General features: G+C 42.2%; 1 protein-coding gene across 1 annotated transcript in view; it reads left to right on the top strand.

Annotated features, from left to right (window-relative positions):
- The first annotated feature begins 6,899 nt into the window (after positions 1-6,899).
- RFTN1 (raftlin, lipid raft linker 1) overlaps positions 6,900-20,269 on the top strand; it is a 98,623-nt gene continuing 85,253 nt past the window's right edge. Inside the window, exons 1-2 of the mRNA XM_061464878.1 lie at positions 6,900-7,059; positions 17,641-17,796. Of these exons, the coding sequence (XP_061320862.1) occupies positions 17,652-17,796 (145 nt within the window). The 5' untranslated portion in view covers positions 6,900-7,059; positions 17,641-17,651. The remainder of the gene's footprint in view (positions 7,060-17,640; positions 17,797-20,269) is intronic.

The raw sequence follows: 20,269 nt of genomic DNA, 5'->3' as shown, positions 1-20,269 counted from the left end.
GTTACTATTGCTCAGTGTGACATGTGCCATGTACTGAATGCCCTGGGTGTCTGTGCAGCTGTACAGCCTCTTTCCTGAGTTTGGGACTTTCTCAAAGCTTGCTCATGCATACCAACAATACTACATTTCTGAGATACTAATTCTAGTGTAAACCAGACACACCACCATGCCTTGGTGTTGGTTTTCATATTCTTGTAATACTGTTCCCTGGGAACTAGAGTTGGATCTGTCCTGCGCATCCATTCAAACTGCTACAGATCTGATCTACTGACTAGGAAGCCTTAAGAGCCTTCAGTTAACTTTCAGGGAAGTTAATGACACCAAATGTGAAATTGCTTAGGCTTTGATGCTGTCCTCTACCAGAGCTCAGACCGAAGGCTGTGGGCTGTGTAAAGGATCACAGCTGCTGTAGGATATATTTTTTCAAGGTTCTTCACACTTTTTCCTGTCAAACTAGTAAAGCAACTTCCGAATTGGGAGAAATGATCATTGACTAGAAAGTTACAGATTGTGACACTGCTTTTAGCTTAATGAACTGGGTCTACCTGGATGATGTGGATAATTTTTATTTCCTATTTTATTTATGTTTCCTAGTCCAAGCTGCTGTTGCTTCTCACCTTCCTCTACCCAGAAATACTTCTTTTGTAGGCTGGGAAACTCTACTTACTAAATATATCCATATTCAGATCATTGCATTAACTTCTATTTCCTGGGACTGCATCTTTGTAGTGTTTATTCAGGTGGAAATGAAGCAAACCTTTCCAGAAGTTATTAACAATAGGGCTAGAATCAAGTGTTTGTAACCTGAAGATAGTCACCTTTTCCAGTCTTTACCTGGTCTAGTTGCTGTTTGTGCCATTGAAACAGCTTGGCAGCTGCAAATTGGGGGGATATTTATTTTTTCTGGGGTGTATCCTACCTGTCCACCTACTATAAAGGTAATAGACTGATAACATTTATTAAAATTTCATGACTCTTCTTGCATTATTTAAGGTGCCTGATTGTCCTTTTTCATACTGGTGAAATTTATTCAAATGAGAATCTCTGATCTCATTAGTACAGTTGGGCACCAGGTATCTAGTAGATGGAAATCTAAAACATCAGAAGTTCTGAGAATTACTTGCCATTATATGTGAATTAGGAGAAATTCAAAAATTCAATGGATATAGTGCTCTTAAACTACTGGAATGATCAGAAAATAGAAATATGGATGAGTACATAGCCAATGCCTTACTGACGATACTGGTTCTCTCTTTAGCAGCAGCATAGACCTGACTTCTTCCTATTCTGTTTTGGTTCCTTCTATGATTTGGATGTAGTTTTCCTGGTATTTCTGAGGAGTTACAGTTTAGTTCTGAATAAGGCCCTATGAAATAATGTCTTTGCAGTGAGAAAACGGCTAGTACAAAGTTAAATCTGTATATTTGTGTACTGGAACATTCAGGAAAGGAAAAATAAATAGGGATGAATTAATAGACTGTCAGTAATTCTCAAATGTAGCCACGGCTTTCCCCTTACTCCTATGGAGGCCTATCCTTTCAGGTACTGATAAGTAAAAATTACCTGCACATAATGTGTAGTTTTCAGAAATCTATGGCTGAAATACAAACTAGAAATCAAAAAGGGTGGTTTATCAACAAATAAAAGTCTGATCCTTGAAAGAATAATTAGGATGTTTCATAGCAGTTGAAATTAGATCTGAAACTAACAAAAGAAGAAAACACATGGAATTACTTGACAGTTTGGCTTTTCTCATTTTGGCTTTTTTTTCATCTTTTGTTAATAAAAATCTCAGATACTAAATGTGCTTTTGGAGAGTGGTAGGTAAATAACAAAACTAATTTTTTTTACTAATATTTTTGTCTGTTTCTGATTAAGTTAATCAGTAGTAAGTCAGTTCTGCTGAATCCTGTTCAATATGATGAAGTTGCGGGTGTCTGTGGGGTTTTTGTTTGCTCTACTTTTTTTGACAGAGGAAACATTTTGTTTTAAATTAACTTTAAATATTTTTTCATAGCAGTATGAAGAACAGAAAAATGGATATGGTTAACCTGGATGCTGGAGTCTGTAGTCAAAAGAACAGTAACTGGTGTAACACTGAGTTTCATACAGAAAAATAAATGCTTACACTTATGTGGATTTTTGTCATTAGTTGTTCAAATAATGTCCTGCTTGGTTATTCCAAGCATTATCTAGTGGCATAACTAGAAACACCTTGCATGAGAGAGAAATGCTGTGCATGTGATTTGTCTGCTTTTCACAATATGCAGTCTTTTCTGCCTATGCCTAAGTAAGTACAGATATTTGGCAAAGCAGAATTCTGCAATGCCCTACCGGTAGCAATTTACACCTACATTGAACTTTCCTTACCCAGCGTTACAAAGCGCAAATGGAAAATGTGATCACTCTTGCTTGTGACACAGGAGGCTGTAGAGCTCTGCTCTAAATCTGTGGCTTTACAAGAAAGATTACACTGGCTACAAACAAATAAAAACTATCAAAGCACTTAACTCCTGAGGTAAACTAATATTTGCTAATGGAATGTTTAGTGGCAACATCTTAGTGTTGATTAAAGCTGCGAGGTCCTTCAGTTGTTTATAGTTAAATGGTTGTTAGAGCAGTAATTTACTATTTAATTACTGAGTCACTTGTGTTTTGCAGTAGTTTATCTGAGGGGGTGTGTATATGCATGCATTTATACACACAGACACACGCATACACACTAAAACCCTCAACTGAAATGTCTGCAGGATGCTTTAGATTTTATTTTTTTTTTACCAGTTCATCAGATTTATTAAGGGAATAATGTTGACTCTTCTTAAGAGTACCATTTGAAATAGCTGTTACAGTCAGAATACATTCTAGATCATATGAAGTCTGCACCAAAGTGGTTCTGAAAGAGGCAATCTTGAAATATGGGCATGGTGTATTTAAAAAAAAATATGAACACTAATGATCCGGCATTCTGGAATTCTCACAGTGGTAGCCTAGGAACAATGGTTTAGAAGTAGAGTATCAATTTAGATTGTATGCTGTGCTTCAGCTTACATGCCTTGATGCTGGGCACTTGAGCCATCTTTGTTTTCTTGAATTTCATAGGTGATAACAGAGGTAATCCTGGTAACAAATCTGTTGCTTATGTAGTAGACTTTTGTAGTCAGAGAAAAACACCCTGTCAAATTCTATGGAACAGAATTTTAATTCTCTGTTAAAAAGTGCATGATGAGTTGTATGTTTATCACTGGAGTACAGGAATTCAAGGATGTAGTTGGTGCATCAAAATGTCTTGCATCTGATAGCTCTTAAGTTTGCAGACATATCTGATAGTTACTGACTGTGAAGTGGTTTGTAGTGCCTGGGTCTGTGCTGTGTGACCCACTGTAAACATTAATGTGAAACACTTCTGTGCAGGACTGCTACTTCATAGCAATCTGTGGTCATCTGGGAATGTTATTTTCTCAGTGCTGATGTCCCTTTCTGTATCTGAGAAGACTGCACCAGCAGAAGTCTTTAATGTTGCCAGACATTCAGTTCAACCCCTGATGTGCAGATTGGCAAATCCTATAGTGTCAGCAAGGTCTGGTGCCTGGGATGCTCCTTCTGGAGCCATCTAAGACCTGATGTGTTTAAAATACAGAGAAAGCTGCACATTCACTTCTTCCTATATACTCAGAAATCTTTCCCCATATGCTCTTAACAGTAGCAGTAGAAAACCAGCTCAATTACATGGCACCCTGATGTGACTACATGCTGCTTTCTCACAGAGTTAGAAAGTCAGAGATACTAATGAGTGGAGGAAAATTATGAAGGACAAGGAAAGAGGAAGAAACTCTGTAAATAATTAAAAGAAACAAAGGGAAAAAAAACAAAACACACAGAAGGAAATGGAAAAAGAGATTGGTGAAGTTCCCATACAAAAAGCATAGCTGGTGTTTGCTTCATAGTTCAGCAGTGGTAGAGAAGTAACTTCATTTCCATGCTCCCAGTGTTTTGATGTTATGCTTTTGGCTACTGACTAGGAACTAATGTTGATAGTTGTGCTTTAAGAGGACATGAATGAAGACAGAGGCCATTCTGGGGAAACTTTCTTGTTCCCTTATGGCACTTGAGGGAAAAATTGAGGGAGTACTTTCAAATAGATTTAATCCATCACAAACCCAACCTCAAATACAGAAATATTCTGCTGTTAGGAGTAGAGTGTTAGTGTAGTGTTTGCTTATATATTTTTTACGTAATTTGATTTGGTTTATGCACCTACACAGTAGGGAGAGAGGTTCTGAAGTGGGAAAGTGTAGTTGTGTCTGCTGGGCACAAGGGCTTTAAGCAGTTAAAATATAAATCAAGGGTGGTTTAGGAGTTGCTGAGCAGGTTTCTGGCCTAATAAGGGTAAATACAGGAAAGGTGGCAATCAGAGTTCCAGAATTGGTCCACAGGCATGACAATTAGGATGGATACATGTTTTTCTAGAGAGACAGGGAAGATGAGGGTGGAGGGTTGCCCCCTTAGTGAAAAGAGTGGCTGGAATGAATAGAGCTCTTGGATGAGTTACAGGCTGGTTGAGAAGGCTAAGGATCAAAGGAGAGGCTACTGAGGGTGACAGCCTGGTGATTACAGACCAGCTGCCCATGAACCTGACCAGCAGGTTGATTAAATTAGCAACTCAGCAATACCTATGGGGCATAGATCCTGATCCTTGGAGAGGAGTTGATTCTCCCTGGCAGCTTGAAAGGGTAACATGGTGGGATGCAAGCAATATCTAGCAGGTTAAAGGAACCTTTACTTGGTAGATACACTGACTGGGCCAGCCAGGGGTATTGCAGAAATGGATGTCCATTAACAAGGGAGAATTGTTTAGGATTGTGATAACAACTCTGGCTGTAGTCACGATGATACAATAGAGCTCAAGATCCTAAAAGGAGTGGGGAAGGCAAGTCATTGTACTTCCTATAGCAAACTTTGGCTTATTTGTGGAGCTAGTAATTAGAATGTCATGGGAGGCAGTGCTTGAAGGGTAAAAGGGAGCATAGGCAGTTTTTAAAGAGCAGCATTTTTCCTGTGCAAGAGTGGCAAATCCACATAGGAGAACCAGTTGATGAACTGGGACACCAGCTGGGCTAAATGGGCAATATTTGACTGAACCTCCTTGCAAAGCTATTGTGGAAGCAAGAATGGTGAAGGAGTTACTAGAAATGTTGCCAAAGCGTGTAAGGATGGTGTTGGTGCACACTAGGGCTTGAGGAATCTCACACTGCTCTCAAATAAACCATGTTAACAGTAAGAGGCAGAACAAAGAACGTCTAGGCCTGTTGTTGAATGTGAGCACAGGTAAAACTGATGTGCTCAGAGCTGCCTTTGCCTCAGTCTTCCTGACCTGTGTACTTGGAGGCAAGGCTCGAGCAAGCGAAGGCCTACCAGCAATGGAATGAGGATCAGGACAGACCTGTACAAATCTGAGACCAACTGGGCTGAGTGTGAGGGTGCTGGAAAGAGCTGGCTGGTGCCTTGAGAGCAGCTGTTCTTTCTTTAGAGTGCGGTGAGAAGGGTCCATAGCAGCTAAAGCAAGGCGAATGTTGCACCCATCTTCAGAAAAGGCCAAAAGGACTGTTTGGGGAACCATGAGGAAATTAGTCCCGTGGAAAATGACCGAGTCCCTTTGGAACAGACATGCTTTTGTGTATTTCCTGTGTCTAGAAAGGGTGCCATCATACCTCGCCAGCTGTCTGCCTTATATGATAAAATGGCTGCATTTGTAGGCATGGGGATGGTAGTGGATGCCATGGCAACTTTAGTAAGGTGATAGGCACTGGCTCCTGTGCTGGTTTTGTATGTACTTGGGATTCTGTAGTCTGGGTGGGCGGACAGCTAGGTGGGTGAGAAACTCAACTGCACTGTAATGGGCTCCACTTTGCCTGAAGAGCAGCAGCAAGTGGAGGCCTGTTGCATGTTAACATCTTTCTCAAGGACCTGGAGGAGATGATAGGACCTACTGCTGCCATGCTCGCACGCAACCACATAGTGGGGGTGCCATTGACATGCTTCAGGCCTGGGCAGGCTCAAGAACAGACCAGCATGTTTTGTTTTTACTTTAACATGAACAGACGTTCTGCATCTGGGATGGGACAGCACCTTGTACAGCTCCAGCTTGGGGACTGCCTGTCTGGTTAGCAGCTCTGTTGCAAAGGCTGTGGGCATGTTAGTAGCAACAAACATAACCACAGAATGCCCCCAGCTTGGAAGGAGTGATTATCCTAGTCTATTTGGCACTCATTCGGGCACTTCTCGCCAGTGTGCCCAGGTGTGTCATCCACCCCTCACAATCCTGTGCCAAGACAAGCTCAGTGGAGGGCCACCCAGGCCAGGGCTGGAGCGCGTGTCCTGCAAGGGCAGGCTGAGGGAGCTGAACTTGTCTGACCTGGAAGCGGGGAGGGCTCGCCACCATGTGAGGGAGGATGAGAGAACAGAAGACGTTCAGCCTTTGGGTATAAGGAGGCCGGTTCCACTGCGGTGAGCACCGAGGCAGAGACCTCCCCGGCCTGAGGCGCAGGGGAAGCGCGCAGAGCTGCAGCAGGGGGGAGCGCTGGGGCTGGGGTGAGGGCCGAGGCAGAGACCCTTCCAGCCCTAGCCGGCGGGCGGAGCTATCCCCCTCCGGGCAGGGTTGGAGGAGCGGGCGGGAAGTGCCGCCGCCGCCCGTGTCCTGCCTCGCTGCGGCTCTAGCTGGGCGCGGGGCTCGACCCCACAGCTCGGAGGAAGAGGAAGTGGCCGCGGCGCCCGGCCGGCCTCGGCTGTGTTCGGCGCGGGGCTGCCCCGCCGTGCCACCGCCCCTGTCTGCGCCGCGCAAACTTTGTGCCGGGCAGCGGGGCCGGGCGGCGCTGTCCCGGCACCTCCCTGTCGCGGAGCCGGGCGGTGGGGGCGAAGACCGGCCCCGGAGCGGGGCGGGCGGGCGGGCACGAGCGGCAGCCGGAGGAGGCGGAGGAAGCGCTGTCAGCGGGGCCGGCCGTCTCCGCCCGCCGGGCATCCTTCAGCACCGCCGGGCTGAGCTTCGCCCGCCGCCTGTCTGAGGTACAGCCCGCCGGGCAGACTTGGCGAGGGGCAGGAGGGGGTCTGGGGGTGCCCTGGGGAGGGTCGGCGCGGCAGAGCGGGGAAAGCCGCTCTGGGGCTCGGGCTCGTCCTGATCCGCGGGCTCCTGAAGTTGGAGGGGACCGGCCGGTCCCGTCCTGCCGTTCTCTAGGGGGCCGTTAGGCCCGGGCCCGCGGCCGGAGGCGCGGTCCTGTCAGACGGTGAGGAGACCCCCGGGAGGGTCCGGGGGGCTGGAGGCGGCGGGGCCGAGACCCGCTTCCAGCCAGCGCGGTCGTTCCGGTCTGTCTCCCGCCGCGGTGAGGCAGAGCCGGGCCGGGGTCAGAGCTCCGGGAGGAGCCGGGTGGGTGCTCCTGCCCAGCCGAGCTCCGCTCCTCACACGGCGGGCACCTGGAAGCGACGGTACCGCGACGTGCCATCGTGTGGCTATCTGGGGTCTGTGGTTCTACAGCTGCTATTTTCAAAGGCTGCGCTGGATATCGCCTTTATAAGTCCGCGATACTGCTCCAGCACGTTTTTGTTCCAACGTGAGGAGAGGCGGCATGACCGTGGGTCAGCAGCTGCGTATCTGGGCATGAAACCCATCTGCCTCCTCTCTGGTTTATCTGGATTCTTGTCAGAGCGGCAACTTTTCATAGCCTGTGTATTTCTGGAAAGGGGAATTTAGTTGGATGGACTTTCAGAGCGCTTCAGCGGTGCTTCCAACTCGGTCAGATAATTAATGGGAGACATTTGTTCTCCATTCCGAGGGAGCGTGCTTGGCTCCAGCTCGGACCAGCGGAACAAGCTGAGGCAGAGGCTGCTGTGTGGCAGGACAGGAGCAGTGCTGGAGCCGTCCTGTGGTCTTGGTGCAGCGGTGGCGGGTGTGCTAGAGCAGTTCTTGCGTGTAATAATAACAATACAGGGCAAAATGCTCTTTAGTGTTTTCAGCCAAAGTTTGGAAGCTGATTATATATATCCTGCTTCTGGTTTTATGCTGTAAAAAAAAAGTAAATATGTTTGGTTTTAATCATTATTTATCAGAATAAGTAAACGTCAAGATATGGCTGATCTCTAGTTTATAAGGGGAAATCTTTCTGTACATCTGCTTTTATGTTTTATTTTTAATGAATCCAGTCCATTTCTGCTCTTGGTATTGAATAACAAGCTACTGGCAGTAACCCTCTTTTTCACAATACTAGTGGTCACATTTGTGTATTTAATGTCTGTTTTTTTCTAAGGAAAAAAAAAGGCTCAGAATGAAGGGTTATTTTAGGAATCTAACTTAACCTCAAGTTAGTTACATTAGACAAGGGGCTTTCCACTGCTTGAATGCTGGCATTCCCCTTGTCTGAGAGTGAGAATGTGGCACGAAATGAGTATATACAACTGTGATTAAATACCTAGGGGAGTTCTGAGCTGTGGTGCTGGGAAACACTGATACCATACCAGGTATAATGTAGTGACCTTATAATATGTGGTGGAAAAGCTGAAAAGCTGGAGGCATAGCCTTTGGAAGGACAAAAATCAAACTCAGTCTGTATTTAAAGTAAATAAAAAATAAATCACACAACTATTACTCCATTTCCCAGCTTCATGTGAGATCCCACAGCTTCACACCTGGCTCCAGTGGTCAACTTTACCTTTTACCCCAAATTGGCTGGCCAGGGTTTTACTCCATAGCAAACTAGCAACAGATAGTAAGCATAGGGCTGTGAAGCCTGTCTAGCTTTGTGTTTTACCATGGTTTTACTCGCTGTCCTTGAAAGTACTGTGCATACATTGCATCATGCATCTGTTTTCCGTGTCTCTTTTCTGTGGGTTTAGAGTGGTATGGGATTAACTTTAAAGGAAGGCTGGATTAATATCTCACATTCCTATGCACTCTTCTGTCAGGTCCAGTCAGTCGTTAATTTGCTAGACAGTAAATGTTGGCTGTTACAGTTTTCCCTTAAGTTCTTGAGAGCAGCTCTCTGCATCTTAGCATCTCAGAAGTCTTGTGTCTTCATTTGGGGGCATCTTGCTTGAACATTTACAGCTGTGGTATTTCACAAGAAATTTCACCTGTGCTTTGTCTACCTTGACCAGAAATACCCTACTTTGTCTAGTGCAAGGTGTACCTGCTGGTGGCAAGGGATTGGAACTAGATGATTGTCGAGGTCCCTTCCAACACAATGATTCTATGATTCTATGAAATATGTGGTACAGTCTGAATCTTTAGCTGTACTGAAAGACAGCATCATGGTATCATAAGGTATTGTATCTTTTGGATGAGCATTACAGGGTGGTGTGGGTGTGTGGGGTAAGAAGCAAGGTTCTCGCACTGGCCTACTGTTCCTCAGGGTGCTCCTGAACACCAGCACACTGGCCTTACTCCTCCACCAGTGCTCTCTGATGCTGTTTGCTTTTCTTCCTCCCACACTCACCCACACGCACACATGCTCAGACCAGCCTTGTTTCCCTAGGGAGGATTGAGTGCAGCTGGTGGCAGCCACTGGTGGTAGACCGGGAGCCTGCAGAGGTGGCCCACCTACCTGCAGGCACAGGACAGTGCAGAGGAAAGTTAAGTGTGTGTTATTCAGAGCAGTAGAGTTGAGCCCAGGACTGATGTTGTGAACACTGCAATAAAAACCATAGCACCTCATAATGTTTTGTTGAAATCATGTTATCACGGTGGCGTGTTATTTGACATGCTGCATGCTAGGGCTGTGCTTTCTTGTGACTTGTATATATGAGACCTATCAGGGTAGCCTGTTCTAATTCCACTGAACCCATATTGTATTTATCCATATATTACTTTGTTGTCTTCCTAAAGCTTAGCAAACTCTTGAGGCGAGACTAACAATTGTCTTAATTTGCCATATTATGCTTTCCTTGTTGTTTTGTGTAGGCAGCACATTTTCTTGTCTCCCAGGGAGATGGTACCAAACCCGGTGCAATAGTTTGTCTTTAATTGTAGCAATCATATCTGCAGTTCATCATGACAGGTCTTCCAGAGTGCTTGGTAGGAGTCCAAATTAGTCCTCCTGATTTGTGTTCTGCTTCTGCTTAGTTTTGGTATCTTTGGCCTCTCTAACCGGGCTTGACTTCTGGCACATTTCACTTTATGTTGGTGTTTCTTGATCTGAGACAGTAGTTTCCTCTGCTGAGCCTTTTTTCCTGTCCCTTGAAATCTCTCTGCTTATTCTACCTTTCCTTCTTTATTAGGTAATTCATCTTGCTGTGTCTGGAAACCTTCTTATGAATTCTCTTGTCACTTCCTTGGGTTCCAAATTCTGCAGGTACTCATATTGTAGTTTAAACATGTTCCAGACCTCCCCTGTGCTCACATCCTCTGACTTTTCATTCCTGTTCATCTCACTAATGAGTTCCCGTAGTTCTTGAGATTTGCCTTTTGAAATTGAAAACCTTAATTGCAGATTTATTGTGTTGCCCTGCCATTTAATCTAAACCAAATCAATCACACAGAATAAATCTGGGATTATTCTTTCACCAACCTTTCTGTAAAATGAGATTTAGTTATCAGCTGCAAGTCTAAAATTCTGATAGTGCTGGTCAGTATATGGTGAAAAAAAGCTGTTCAGCTGTGACATCCAGCAAGAGGTAGGACTGATTTATGGTGATTGTTCTTTGTATCGCACAATAAGTCTTTCAGAATTTTTCAGATCATTTGTTAAACATTAGATATTAAACCACTGATCCCTCCCCACAAAGAAAAATTAGTGTGGTGTTTATTTAATATAAGCTTACATAGTTACCTGTATGGTAATACATCTGAAAAGAGACCAGGTAGGTATCTCTTGATAAGGAATTTCCCTCCTGGTGGTGTAATCTCGCAGAAAGCCTGTGCAGTGGTAAGCCAGGGTGGGGAAAAAAGGGGATGTGTCAGGAGAATGGCTTTATTCTGGAACTCTATAGAGGGTTGTGCTGTCATCCTAGCATAGTATTCACATTTCTTTGCACACCCAGTTTGTCAGGTCTGGTGTTTTGAATGCTCTGCTTGTTTATGCTTCTCTGCCTGATGGTTTGTTGCTTTGTGGTTTTTGTTGTTGTTGTTTTTTCCTTGTTATTCCTCCTCTGATTCATTGCTTTAACTAGGCAAGGAAAGGGATGTGACCATAATTTGCAAGCTCTCTCAGGGTTTGTTTAAAGCTGAATGGGGAACTAAACACTGGTGTTTTGTAGACAGGGAAGGATACAAGGCTTAAGTGACCACATGCCAGCAAGTGAACTGAGCTGAGCATGAACTGCTTTTTATTTTGAAAATGGAAAGGTCAAGATTGCAGGAGTGAGGGTTTAAGGAAATAAGTGTGTCTTATTACTGCACAACAAGTGTGAAGTCCTGTCATTATTTGTAAAAGCCTTCTAGCATCCCTGTGAGGTAGCTAAGCATTACCCACGGGAGGAAGAACCAGGATGAAAGGACTTAACTAAAATCAAGAGAGAAAACCTGTTAATACCTTGCAGTTATCTTGTTTCCCAGCTGCCACACTCCTCAGTCAGAGCATTGTATTCCATAATTTTGTGAAAGGAACTTTAGCAGTAACTTACGATATTTTAAAAAACAAATTAATTCATGATAAAGCTTACAAAATGAAATGACTAGTTCTGGACAATAAACAAATGTGTTAATGCAAGCAAGGTTGTTCTCACTGATTGAACTTAAAACCGAGCTGACAATAGCATAATTTGCCTGTACAGCGCGTTGTCTTTGGATGCCATTGTAAATATTAGAATTACCTTGTTTCTGTTTCAGGTGTTAGTGTATTGTGCTTACACCTGTATTAGAATATTCAGTCTTATGCTATGTACTTAGCAGTTAATTCAAAAATTATAAGTATTTAAAAGAACTGTTTAGGAATTCTCTTCAAATCATCCCAGTAAATAGCCATTGGCATAATGCTTCCCATAATATTGATGTAGCTAAAATAAACTGTTTAGCCAACAAATGCTTAGTTGATAAATATTCCTTAAATTACTTAGTTTGGTAATCGATTCAAGTTCCATTAGCCATGTGGTTCTGTTATGTGTCAGTGTAATTTTCAGCATTACTTCTTGGGGATAAATTGTCATGGAAAAATTGGCTCCATTTCTTCCCCCCAAAACCCCAAACAGAAAAGCAGGTAGAAGGCAAAGGATTTGTTTTCTTCTCTTCATTGTGCTCTTTTCCTGCTGAAAAAGAATCCTGGGGACTGAACCACTATTAACAAGAAAATAAGTTGATAGCCATGGTATTATTCTGTGCTTGTTGTTCTTTGCTGATTCTGAACTTGTTGTATTTCACCTGTTTTGCACACAAGCTAGTAAATTGAGAAGGCAAACCCAGGCTGCAGAGGGTATTTTAACAAAGCTTAGGCTCAGAGATCATGAGTTGAAAACTTGGCAAGTCTCTAAAAAAGCTATAAAAATTCCTATATTCTATCCAAGATACACTTATTTTCCTGGGCTACGGAGGTGCTTCAAATAGGAAGTACTGTTTGTTTTTTTGTTTTTTTTTTACCTCTTGCTGAGTACAATTTGTTGTATTTTTTTATTTTTCATGGCAGAGGATGGTACCATTTTCAGTAAAACTTGCATTGAGAAGGAGCGTTCAGGGACAGGTCATTTGCCATGCTGGTGTGGGTTTCTGTCCTCTTCCTTCAGACACTCCCTAGAGCTCCTCTGTGCCTAAAATACACGACAAAGGACAGTAACAGGGATAAGGAGGTGGCAGTAACAGGTTGCAGGTTGGACATTTGCTTGGGATGTACAAATCCTGGGTTAAAGTTTTGAACTCAGTTTTCAGAAGCAAGACGCTCATTTCCTAACCAGTGGGAGCCTTTGCTTTCATTTACAAGACGAACTTAGGGATTAATACACAATAGGCTTTGCTGTTCTTCAACTCATCGTAGCTTCCATTTTTGATATTTTGCAAAATTAAAATGAGATATAGACTAAAAAAACCACCCAGTTTGTTGTTAGATCTGGGTTTCAGTTCTAGTTTTATCAGCACGTGGCTGAACACAAGGACAGTTTTGGATATTATCAAGATCATGCAGCATGCGTAAGATTAACTCACAGTCTCAAGTGTGTTTGTGGACAGAATTAGTTTTCCGGCATGTGTAATTGGAAGATCCCATAGCTAAATCTTAATTTTAGTGGTTAATACACCTAATTAGATGTTACTTCTTCACTCAAGGTATTTCTTGTAAATGTGGAACTAGTGAGTTGATAATTAATTTTTACATTAATGAAATGAACCTACTGCAGAGCAAAAAATATTTGAGAATTTGGCAGTGTTTTTGAAGAATTGTTTTTTTAATTTACTAAACCCTGACTGTTAGTGATAATATTTTGTTCTAACACCGAGTAAAAAATGTAGAATTAACATGCAGGTGTAAAAACCCAGATGTGTATGTAGTATACCTTAAGCATCCCTTATAGCAAAACAATATACCTGCTGAAAAAGGGGATTGAAGTGGGTTTAGATGACTTTAAATGCATCAGTGATGAATATTTCTTACAACACTCGGATAACTTCATTGTAGAAAACTAAGAAGGTGAAAAATGTCCTGTTGACAACTAACTAGATTTGTAACTGAAAAGCAAGGAGATACTTTCAGACGAGGATGGAAAGACTGAGCAGCACTAACTTTGCTGCAAAGGAAAGGAAGGAAGAGGGTAATAACTGATGTTAAAGGTCTCTGGAAGGTTATAAAGCAAGCTGTCCCAGTAGGAAGTTTGTGGGTTATTGAGAATTTGGTGATTCTGTGATTACCTGTCATATGCACATCATAGAATCATAGAATAGCTAGGATTGGAAAGGACCTTAAGATCATCTAGTTCCAACCCCCCTGCCATGGGCAGCGACACCTCCCACTGAACTATGTCACCCAAGGCTCTGTCCAACCTGGTCTTGAACACTGGCAGGGATGGAGCATTCACAGCTTCCCTGGGCAACCCATTCCAGTGCCTCGCCCTTACAATAAAGAACTTCCTCCTTATATCCAATCTAAACTTCTGTTTAAGTTTTAACTCGTTGCCCCTTGTCCTATCACTGTAGTCCCTAATGAATAGTCCATCTCCAGCATCCCTATAGCCCCCCTTCAGATACTGGAAGGCTGCTCCAGGCAGCCTTCTCTTCTCCAGGCTGAAGAGCCTCATCATCAGTATCTGTAAGACAACTTCAAGCATTCATATATCTCATATTCATAGTTCTCATTGTTTTTTTAGTACTTAGACTCCTGCATTAAAGTAGGAACATTATTTCTTAAAATTCATCTTTTATTGCTGTAGCACTTGCATCCTAATTACTGTGGAAGAGTTTGTAATGCTGTGAAACTTATTTTTTTCTACTGATCTCTCATTTTTATTCAAGTGAAAACATTCTTTGCTGTATATGTACTTTAGTAGCATAATTGTCTGTACTTAACAGAATGGGGGAAAGAGTTTCTCTTCAAAGATAATAATTGAAGTTTTAGTCGAGCAGCAGGAAGGCGAAAATCAGTCTTGTGGTGAGCACTCGCATACACAGAAGAAGTATGTTTCAGTCCAGCCCCAGGTGGGCAGGTATGTCCATGCTGAGTGACTTGTGGTTGGCACTCTTTGCGGAGATTGTTACTCGCATGGGCAGGAAAGATGGATTGTTTTTCTCAGAAGGGGCAAGGAAATGTTTGCTAGACAAGCACAGGAGAGCATTTGTGGCTGCGGCTGAAGGAGCAGGCTTCTGTTTTCTGGCACTTTAACCCCAATTTAAGAAAGAATGCAAAACTCTGTGATGTGAAATATCGTGTCCCTGAGGCCTCCTTCTGCAGCCATCGCTGTCTAAAGAGTCTTGTGGATTTGAGACTCTGTGTAACTAAGGGTTGCAGGCACTGTGGCTTGATGACCTCTGAAACAGGATTCTTTTCCTTATGAAATGCTGTACTGTGTACTTATAAAGTGTAAGAATTACTGGGTCAGCGCTGAAACAGGAAATTTGATACACTTTCTAGAACTTACTGCTATCTTAATTCCTCACTCTACAATGTATTAAATAAAGCACAGGCATGCTGCTAGATGTGTTCCATTACAGTCCATGGAAGTGCACATAGTATCTTGTTAGGCATGTTATTATACAGTAGAGATCTATATATTAAAATGAATAACATTTTAGACTTAAGCTAATCATATTGCACATGCAAAAGAAGGAAGCTGCTGCATATAAGAGAGAATAATCCTTTGCTTAATGTAGTAGTTGTCATTAAAAAAAAGGCAGAAAGTGTCATTTTGGGAACAGAAAATGATCTGAGGATTTATAACTGTAAATACCAAAAGAGAAAAAAAATAATCCCAAACTTTAGCTTTTGTTTATAGAAATTGTTAAAGTAGTCTTTTCTCTCAAAATAAGCAGGGCAGCTGATTTTCAATATTTGCTGGATTCACAGTTCAGTAACACACTGAATTTTGGTTTTGTTTTTTTTTTTTTAATGCTTCCAGTTACTGTGCAATCAGATATTTACTGTCATGTTTTTGTAAGGTTTGATGTGTTGGTCAGTCCTATCTGATGTATTTATTAGTGACTTTGCAGTAAGATGTAGGTGTGCCCTTACAGACTCTGCAGACAGTGTGAAGGTGGGTGGCATTGCTGAGCCTAGAAGGACTTCCCATCTCTTCCAGGGGTGAGATTATTACTGAGTAGCAGAAATGCAGAAGGATAGGGAAGAGTTATGGGGGATGAGTTGCAAACTTGTCAATTACCTGTGTTGGATAAAAACCAAAAGGAAATGGGTTTGTCTTCTGAGAAGCTGATGGTAAACCTTGAATGTGATCCAGCCATGAATGATGGTTTTAGGTGCAGTAGGCATGCTATTTGCAGTAGCGACATTGAAGCATCAATGTTATTTTAATAGCCCTTGTTAAGATTTCATTTTGAGCATATGGTCACCTGTGTTCATGTAGAGAAATTAAAACAGGAGTGATGCAAATGAGAGTGAGTGGGGTGGTGAAGGGAGCAGAGCTTCTGTCTTGTAAGTGACAGGAAAGGAACAGAGGACATTTATCCTAGCAAAATATGAGAAGGAATTCGGTAAGTATTCATAAAAGTGATTTCAGAAGGAAATATGAGGGAGAGATAAAAATGACAGAAGTTAAAACACAATATATATTAAATAAATTTCTGTGAATAGATATCAAGTACATTGGGGCTGGAAATTTGACTCACTTACTAACTATTTGGGGGGGATGGAGCTTACAGGGCATAAATTTACAAGAACGTCTTTGGAGGAAGGGAACCTGAACTGTTTTTTCATTCTCCGCTTTAGGTTTAATAGCTCTTGAGGTAAAGGCAGCCCTGTTCTGTGACTGAAGTTTTTCAGTGCTTGGTGCTATCAGTTAGAGCTTGCAGGGAGGCTGAAATGCTGATCTTGGTGATGCTGAATGGATCCCATGCCTCAAAGTGTCCAGGTTGGACTGTGGGAGCTCCTTTTCATCACTGAGTGCACTTCCATTCCCATTCCCAAAGCATGAGTTTCTCCACGGTGGAGGAGGCAGGATGTTGGGTGGGTGATAATGAAAAACCTCAGGTGCCTGGCTGGTGTGTCTTCATCTTTCCATGATGGCATGTTTTCATCTCTTCAACTCAATGCTGGTTGAATAATTTGCCTCAGTCCAAGCAGCATTGTTGAAAAGGAGTGAGAGGATTTCATAGAATCATAGAATGGTTTGGTCTGGAAAGGACCTTGTGATCATCCAGTTCCAACTTCCCTGACATGACCAGGGATACCTTCCTATAGTCCGGGTTGCTCAAAGCCCCATCCAACCTGGTCATGGACACTGCCAGGGATGGATTTGGATGATCTGAGTATTTTCATCAAGCAATTACTCCATTCTTTCATACTTTGTTGAGCCATGATGTGCAGGATGCTGAGAAACATTTACTGTGTAGCAGAAATGGTTGTCAGGAGTAATCCTTTAAAATTTTGTGGACTGGCAGCTTATTAAAGAGAACTAGATTTATCTAGTCCAGTTCTGTGGCCATTTGCCTTTTCTGGAGTGAAGATGGCTTCTATAAAGTGCCATTATTTCCTGTGGTTTACCTGAGAAAATGAGGTGGAAGGAAGTGAGGTAGTTTTCTTAATGCTGGTAGTTCTCTGCAAACCTGCCTTTTCCACTGAATTACAGATGTAGATACTCATTTGAATGTTACAGAGGTTTCTGTTAATACTGTCTGCTCTCATAGTAACTGCATACATAGAAATTGTTATTAATTTATCAACCCTTATATTAGCAAGTTATTTTGCATTTTCAGCCACTTTTTATAATGGTGTATGTGTCTTCCAGAGTTTACTATTGAATACATGTGGAAGATGCAAAATACATGCATTAAACTGTCAATTTTCCAATGAAATAATAGCATGCCTGAGGGTTGATATGAGTAGTTTGTACTTCAGTTACTGTCTGAGCATTTATTTAATTCTACTCTTTCATATAGTTTGTAATTTAGTTTTTTAGTTTGTATTTAAAACCTAAATGTCCCCATAATGTGCTAGTGTGGTGCATGGAACTGGAAAGAAAAAGCCTAAATGAATGATGTTTATGCATTTTTCCTTTTCTCTTTCTCTGCCTCAGGAGCTGCTGAAATGGGTTGTGGATTGAACAAACTAGAGAAGCATGATGAAAAACGACCTGGTAATATCTATTCAACTTTGAAGAGGCCCCAGGTAGAAACCAAGATAGATGTTTGCTATGAATATCGATTCCTGGACTTCACGACACTAAATGATAGTAAGTTCACAATATTTTTCTTTACCTTTTTTTCCTAATCAAATGAGCACATTAATAACTCCATAATGCTTATGAATAGTAGTTAAGTTTTTAAAATGCCTTTGGTTTCTTTAAGTAAATGTCTTCTCTTCTTCAGTCATAATGCTGATGGGCAGAGATGTGATTGAGAATTTTCTGTACATTTTTAACCATAGGGCTATTTATAGATTGTCAGATTTTAGGTTCTTTTAAACTCTTTCCTCCCCCCCGCCCCCCTTTTTAAAAATTTTGTTACTCTAATTTGGATGTTTGTTTCCTTAATTTGCATTTTATCCAAGTTTCATATGGTAAAGCAATTCAGGTCTGCCAGGTTATGTACTTTACTGCTCTTTTTTATTCCTCCCCATCTGCTCCCTCGGGAGTATTTTGGGACGTTGAAGTTAGTGTTTTCAGTTTTGCTAACTTACCTTAAATAACTCTTATGTGGTTACAAATACAGATGGACCCATGTGTGTAGAAATGGGATAGTGGAAGACACTGAAGGTGTAAAACACCAAAAGGCCGAAGGTCCAGTTTCGTGCAAATTTTACCTTTATATTTTTCTCCTGTCTGAGGCAGTCTTGCTTTAATCCACATGACAATCCACAGATACTTCATTTCTTTCCTTCCTGATTGACATCAAGTATCTCTGCCAGTATTGTTCACACCATCTCCTGTGCCCTCTTTCACTTCAAAATTAGCCTGTTCTACAAGCAATTACTCCTCACACCGTTTGGAAATTTGAAGCTTGAGCAGAAGGCTGGGACCTGCTTCCTGCTATATATATAAAACAACACAGCACCAAAATCTGTTACAGCTCGTTGGCAGGATGCCAGGTAGAGCCTCTGTGCTTTGCCCTGCAGTGTTCTGCTAGCTCTCTTGATTTTGCAAGTCAGGTCAAAGGAAAAGCCAAAGCGGTACGTCTCTCACTCTGTGAGACAGTGCTGCATGTGACACCTCTAGTGCAGTTCAGTATGTTCAGCCCAGGGCAGCAGGAATTGTTTTTTAAAACTTGCTGCAAGTGAAGTTGGATCTGGAGCAAGGTGGAGGTTTGGATTAGGTGGTTGGACAGGAGCATGCTTTTGCAGGCAGTGTGGGAGCTGAGAAAATCTGTCTTCACAGACTGCCTATCTCCCACACTCATGGATTCTTGTGGGTTTTGTTACGCTAATGGGGTGCACTGCAGTTATTGAGAGCACCAAACAAATGGGAGAGGTTTTTTTTTCATGTTTATGTATTGCAGTTGTTTCTGTGCGTATGTATTTATATTTCAAACTGAACTGTTCATGTCCTTTGATAGTTTGACAACTTTTACTGAGCCGTACTGCGCGCTGTATCATTAGTGAAAATGAATTAATATTGAGAACACGTTTGTGTGGGCTTTTCTGGGATGCTATCACTGTTGTGTCTGATTGCTTCACAAGCTTTAGCATTCTCCTGATACCTCATGAAGTCTCATCTTTGTTACTGTATGGAGGAAGAATCGGTACAAGTGGTAGCAGTGTGACTTGCCTCAGGCAAAGGGGATGTCTGGCACAGAGCAAAAAATGAAACCCAGACTTTCCAAGTCTGATTAAATTGATAGGTTTGTTGTAAAGCGTACTTGTACATTTTTCTTACTCATCAGAGATTGTTTTATTATGGTTTTAGGAGGCATGGTTTTAAAGAGACTATAAGTAGAAGTACTTCCGTCAAATTATCACCAAAGCTATCCAGCTCCCACTGAATTGTACTTTGGCATGTTGTATCCCCATCATTCCAGTCTCTGAAACATGCCAGTGGACAAGCAAATGAAGAGGGGATGTAGGTGTTGTTCCTGCTCTTTTTCCTTAAGATCACCCCCAACTGTGTGCTCTCAAAATTGCCAGGGCAGCAGCCTGTGGTTATGCAGCTCCCTCCCTATTCATGTTGTTGGCTCATGTCGCACTGTGTAGTGTTATAGCATTCCAGGTTTTTCTCAATGGTGACAGCATCACTGATTCATTTATATTTTTGCTCAGAAATAATCTTTGCAGATAACCAGAGTTAATGATGAAAGGTTCACCCATGTCTGTGTGGATTGAGGGCTTCTGAAAATGAAATGCTCACAGCTGTGTAAAAAGAACATTTGGATTGTGAAGTCTGTCTTCTGTGAACCTACTTTAGCCCTTTCACTGTGTGTATATATATACTGACATCATTTTTTCCACAGGTTTTCTGCTTCGTTAGGCTTTTCGAATAAGCCATGCTAAATTATGAGTGGCTGCGGAGTCTTTTATTACATCCTTATTCTAGCCCTTATTTAGAACACTACTGAGGCTGGCTCTAAAGACAGGTACTCATTTTTCTCTGGGGTGTTTCTGTAACATTTACTGCTCTGATAACTGTGTCTCTCACAGGCGTTTAATCTTGATGGTGAGGAGGATGTGATTATCTCCATGTTACAAGTGGGATCTAATACACAGATTAATGCCAG

Source organism: Pezoporus flaviventris, unplaced genomic scaffold (genome assembly GCF_033815535.1).
Source record: "Pezoporus flaviventris isolate CSIRO_AGI_PZ_B2104156 unplaced genomic scaffold, CSIRO_AGI_Pfla_v1 ptg000037l, whole genome shotgun sequence".
In the NCBI taxonomy this organism is placed as follows: domain Eukaryota; kingdom Metazoa; phylum Chordata; class Aves; order Psittaciformes; family Psittacidae; genus Pezoporus; species Pezoporus flaviventris.
The sequence above is the reverse complement of the archived record's forward strand: the minus strand, read 5'-3'. Positions and strand labels throughout refer to the sequence as shown.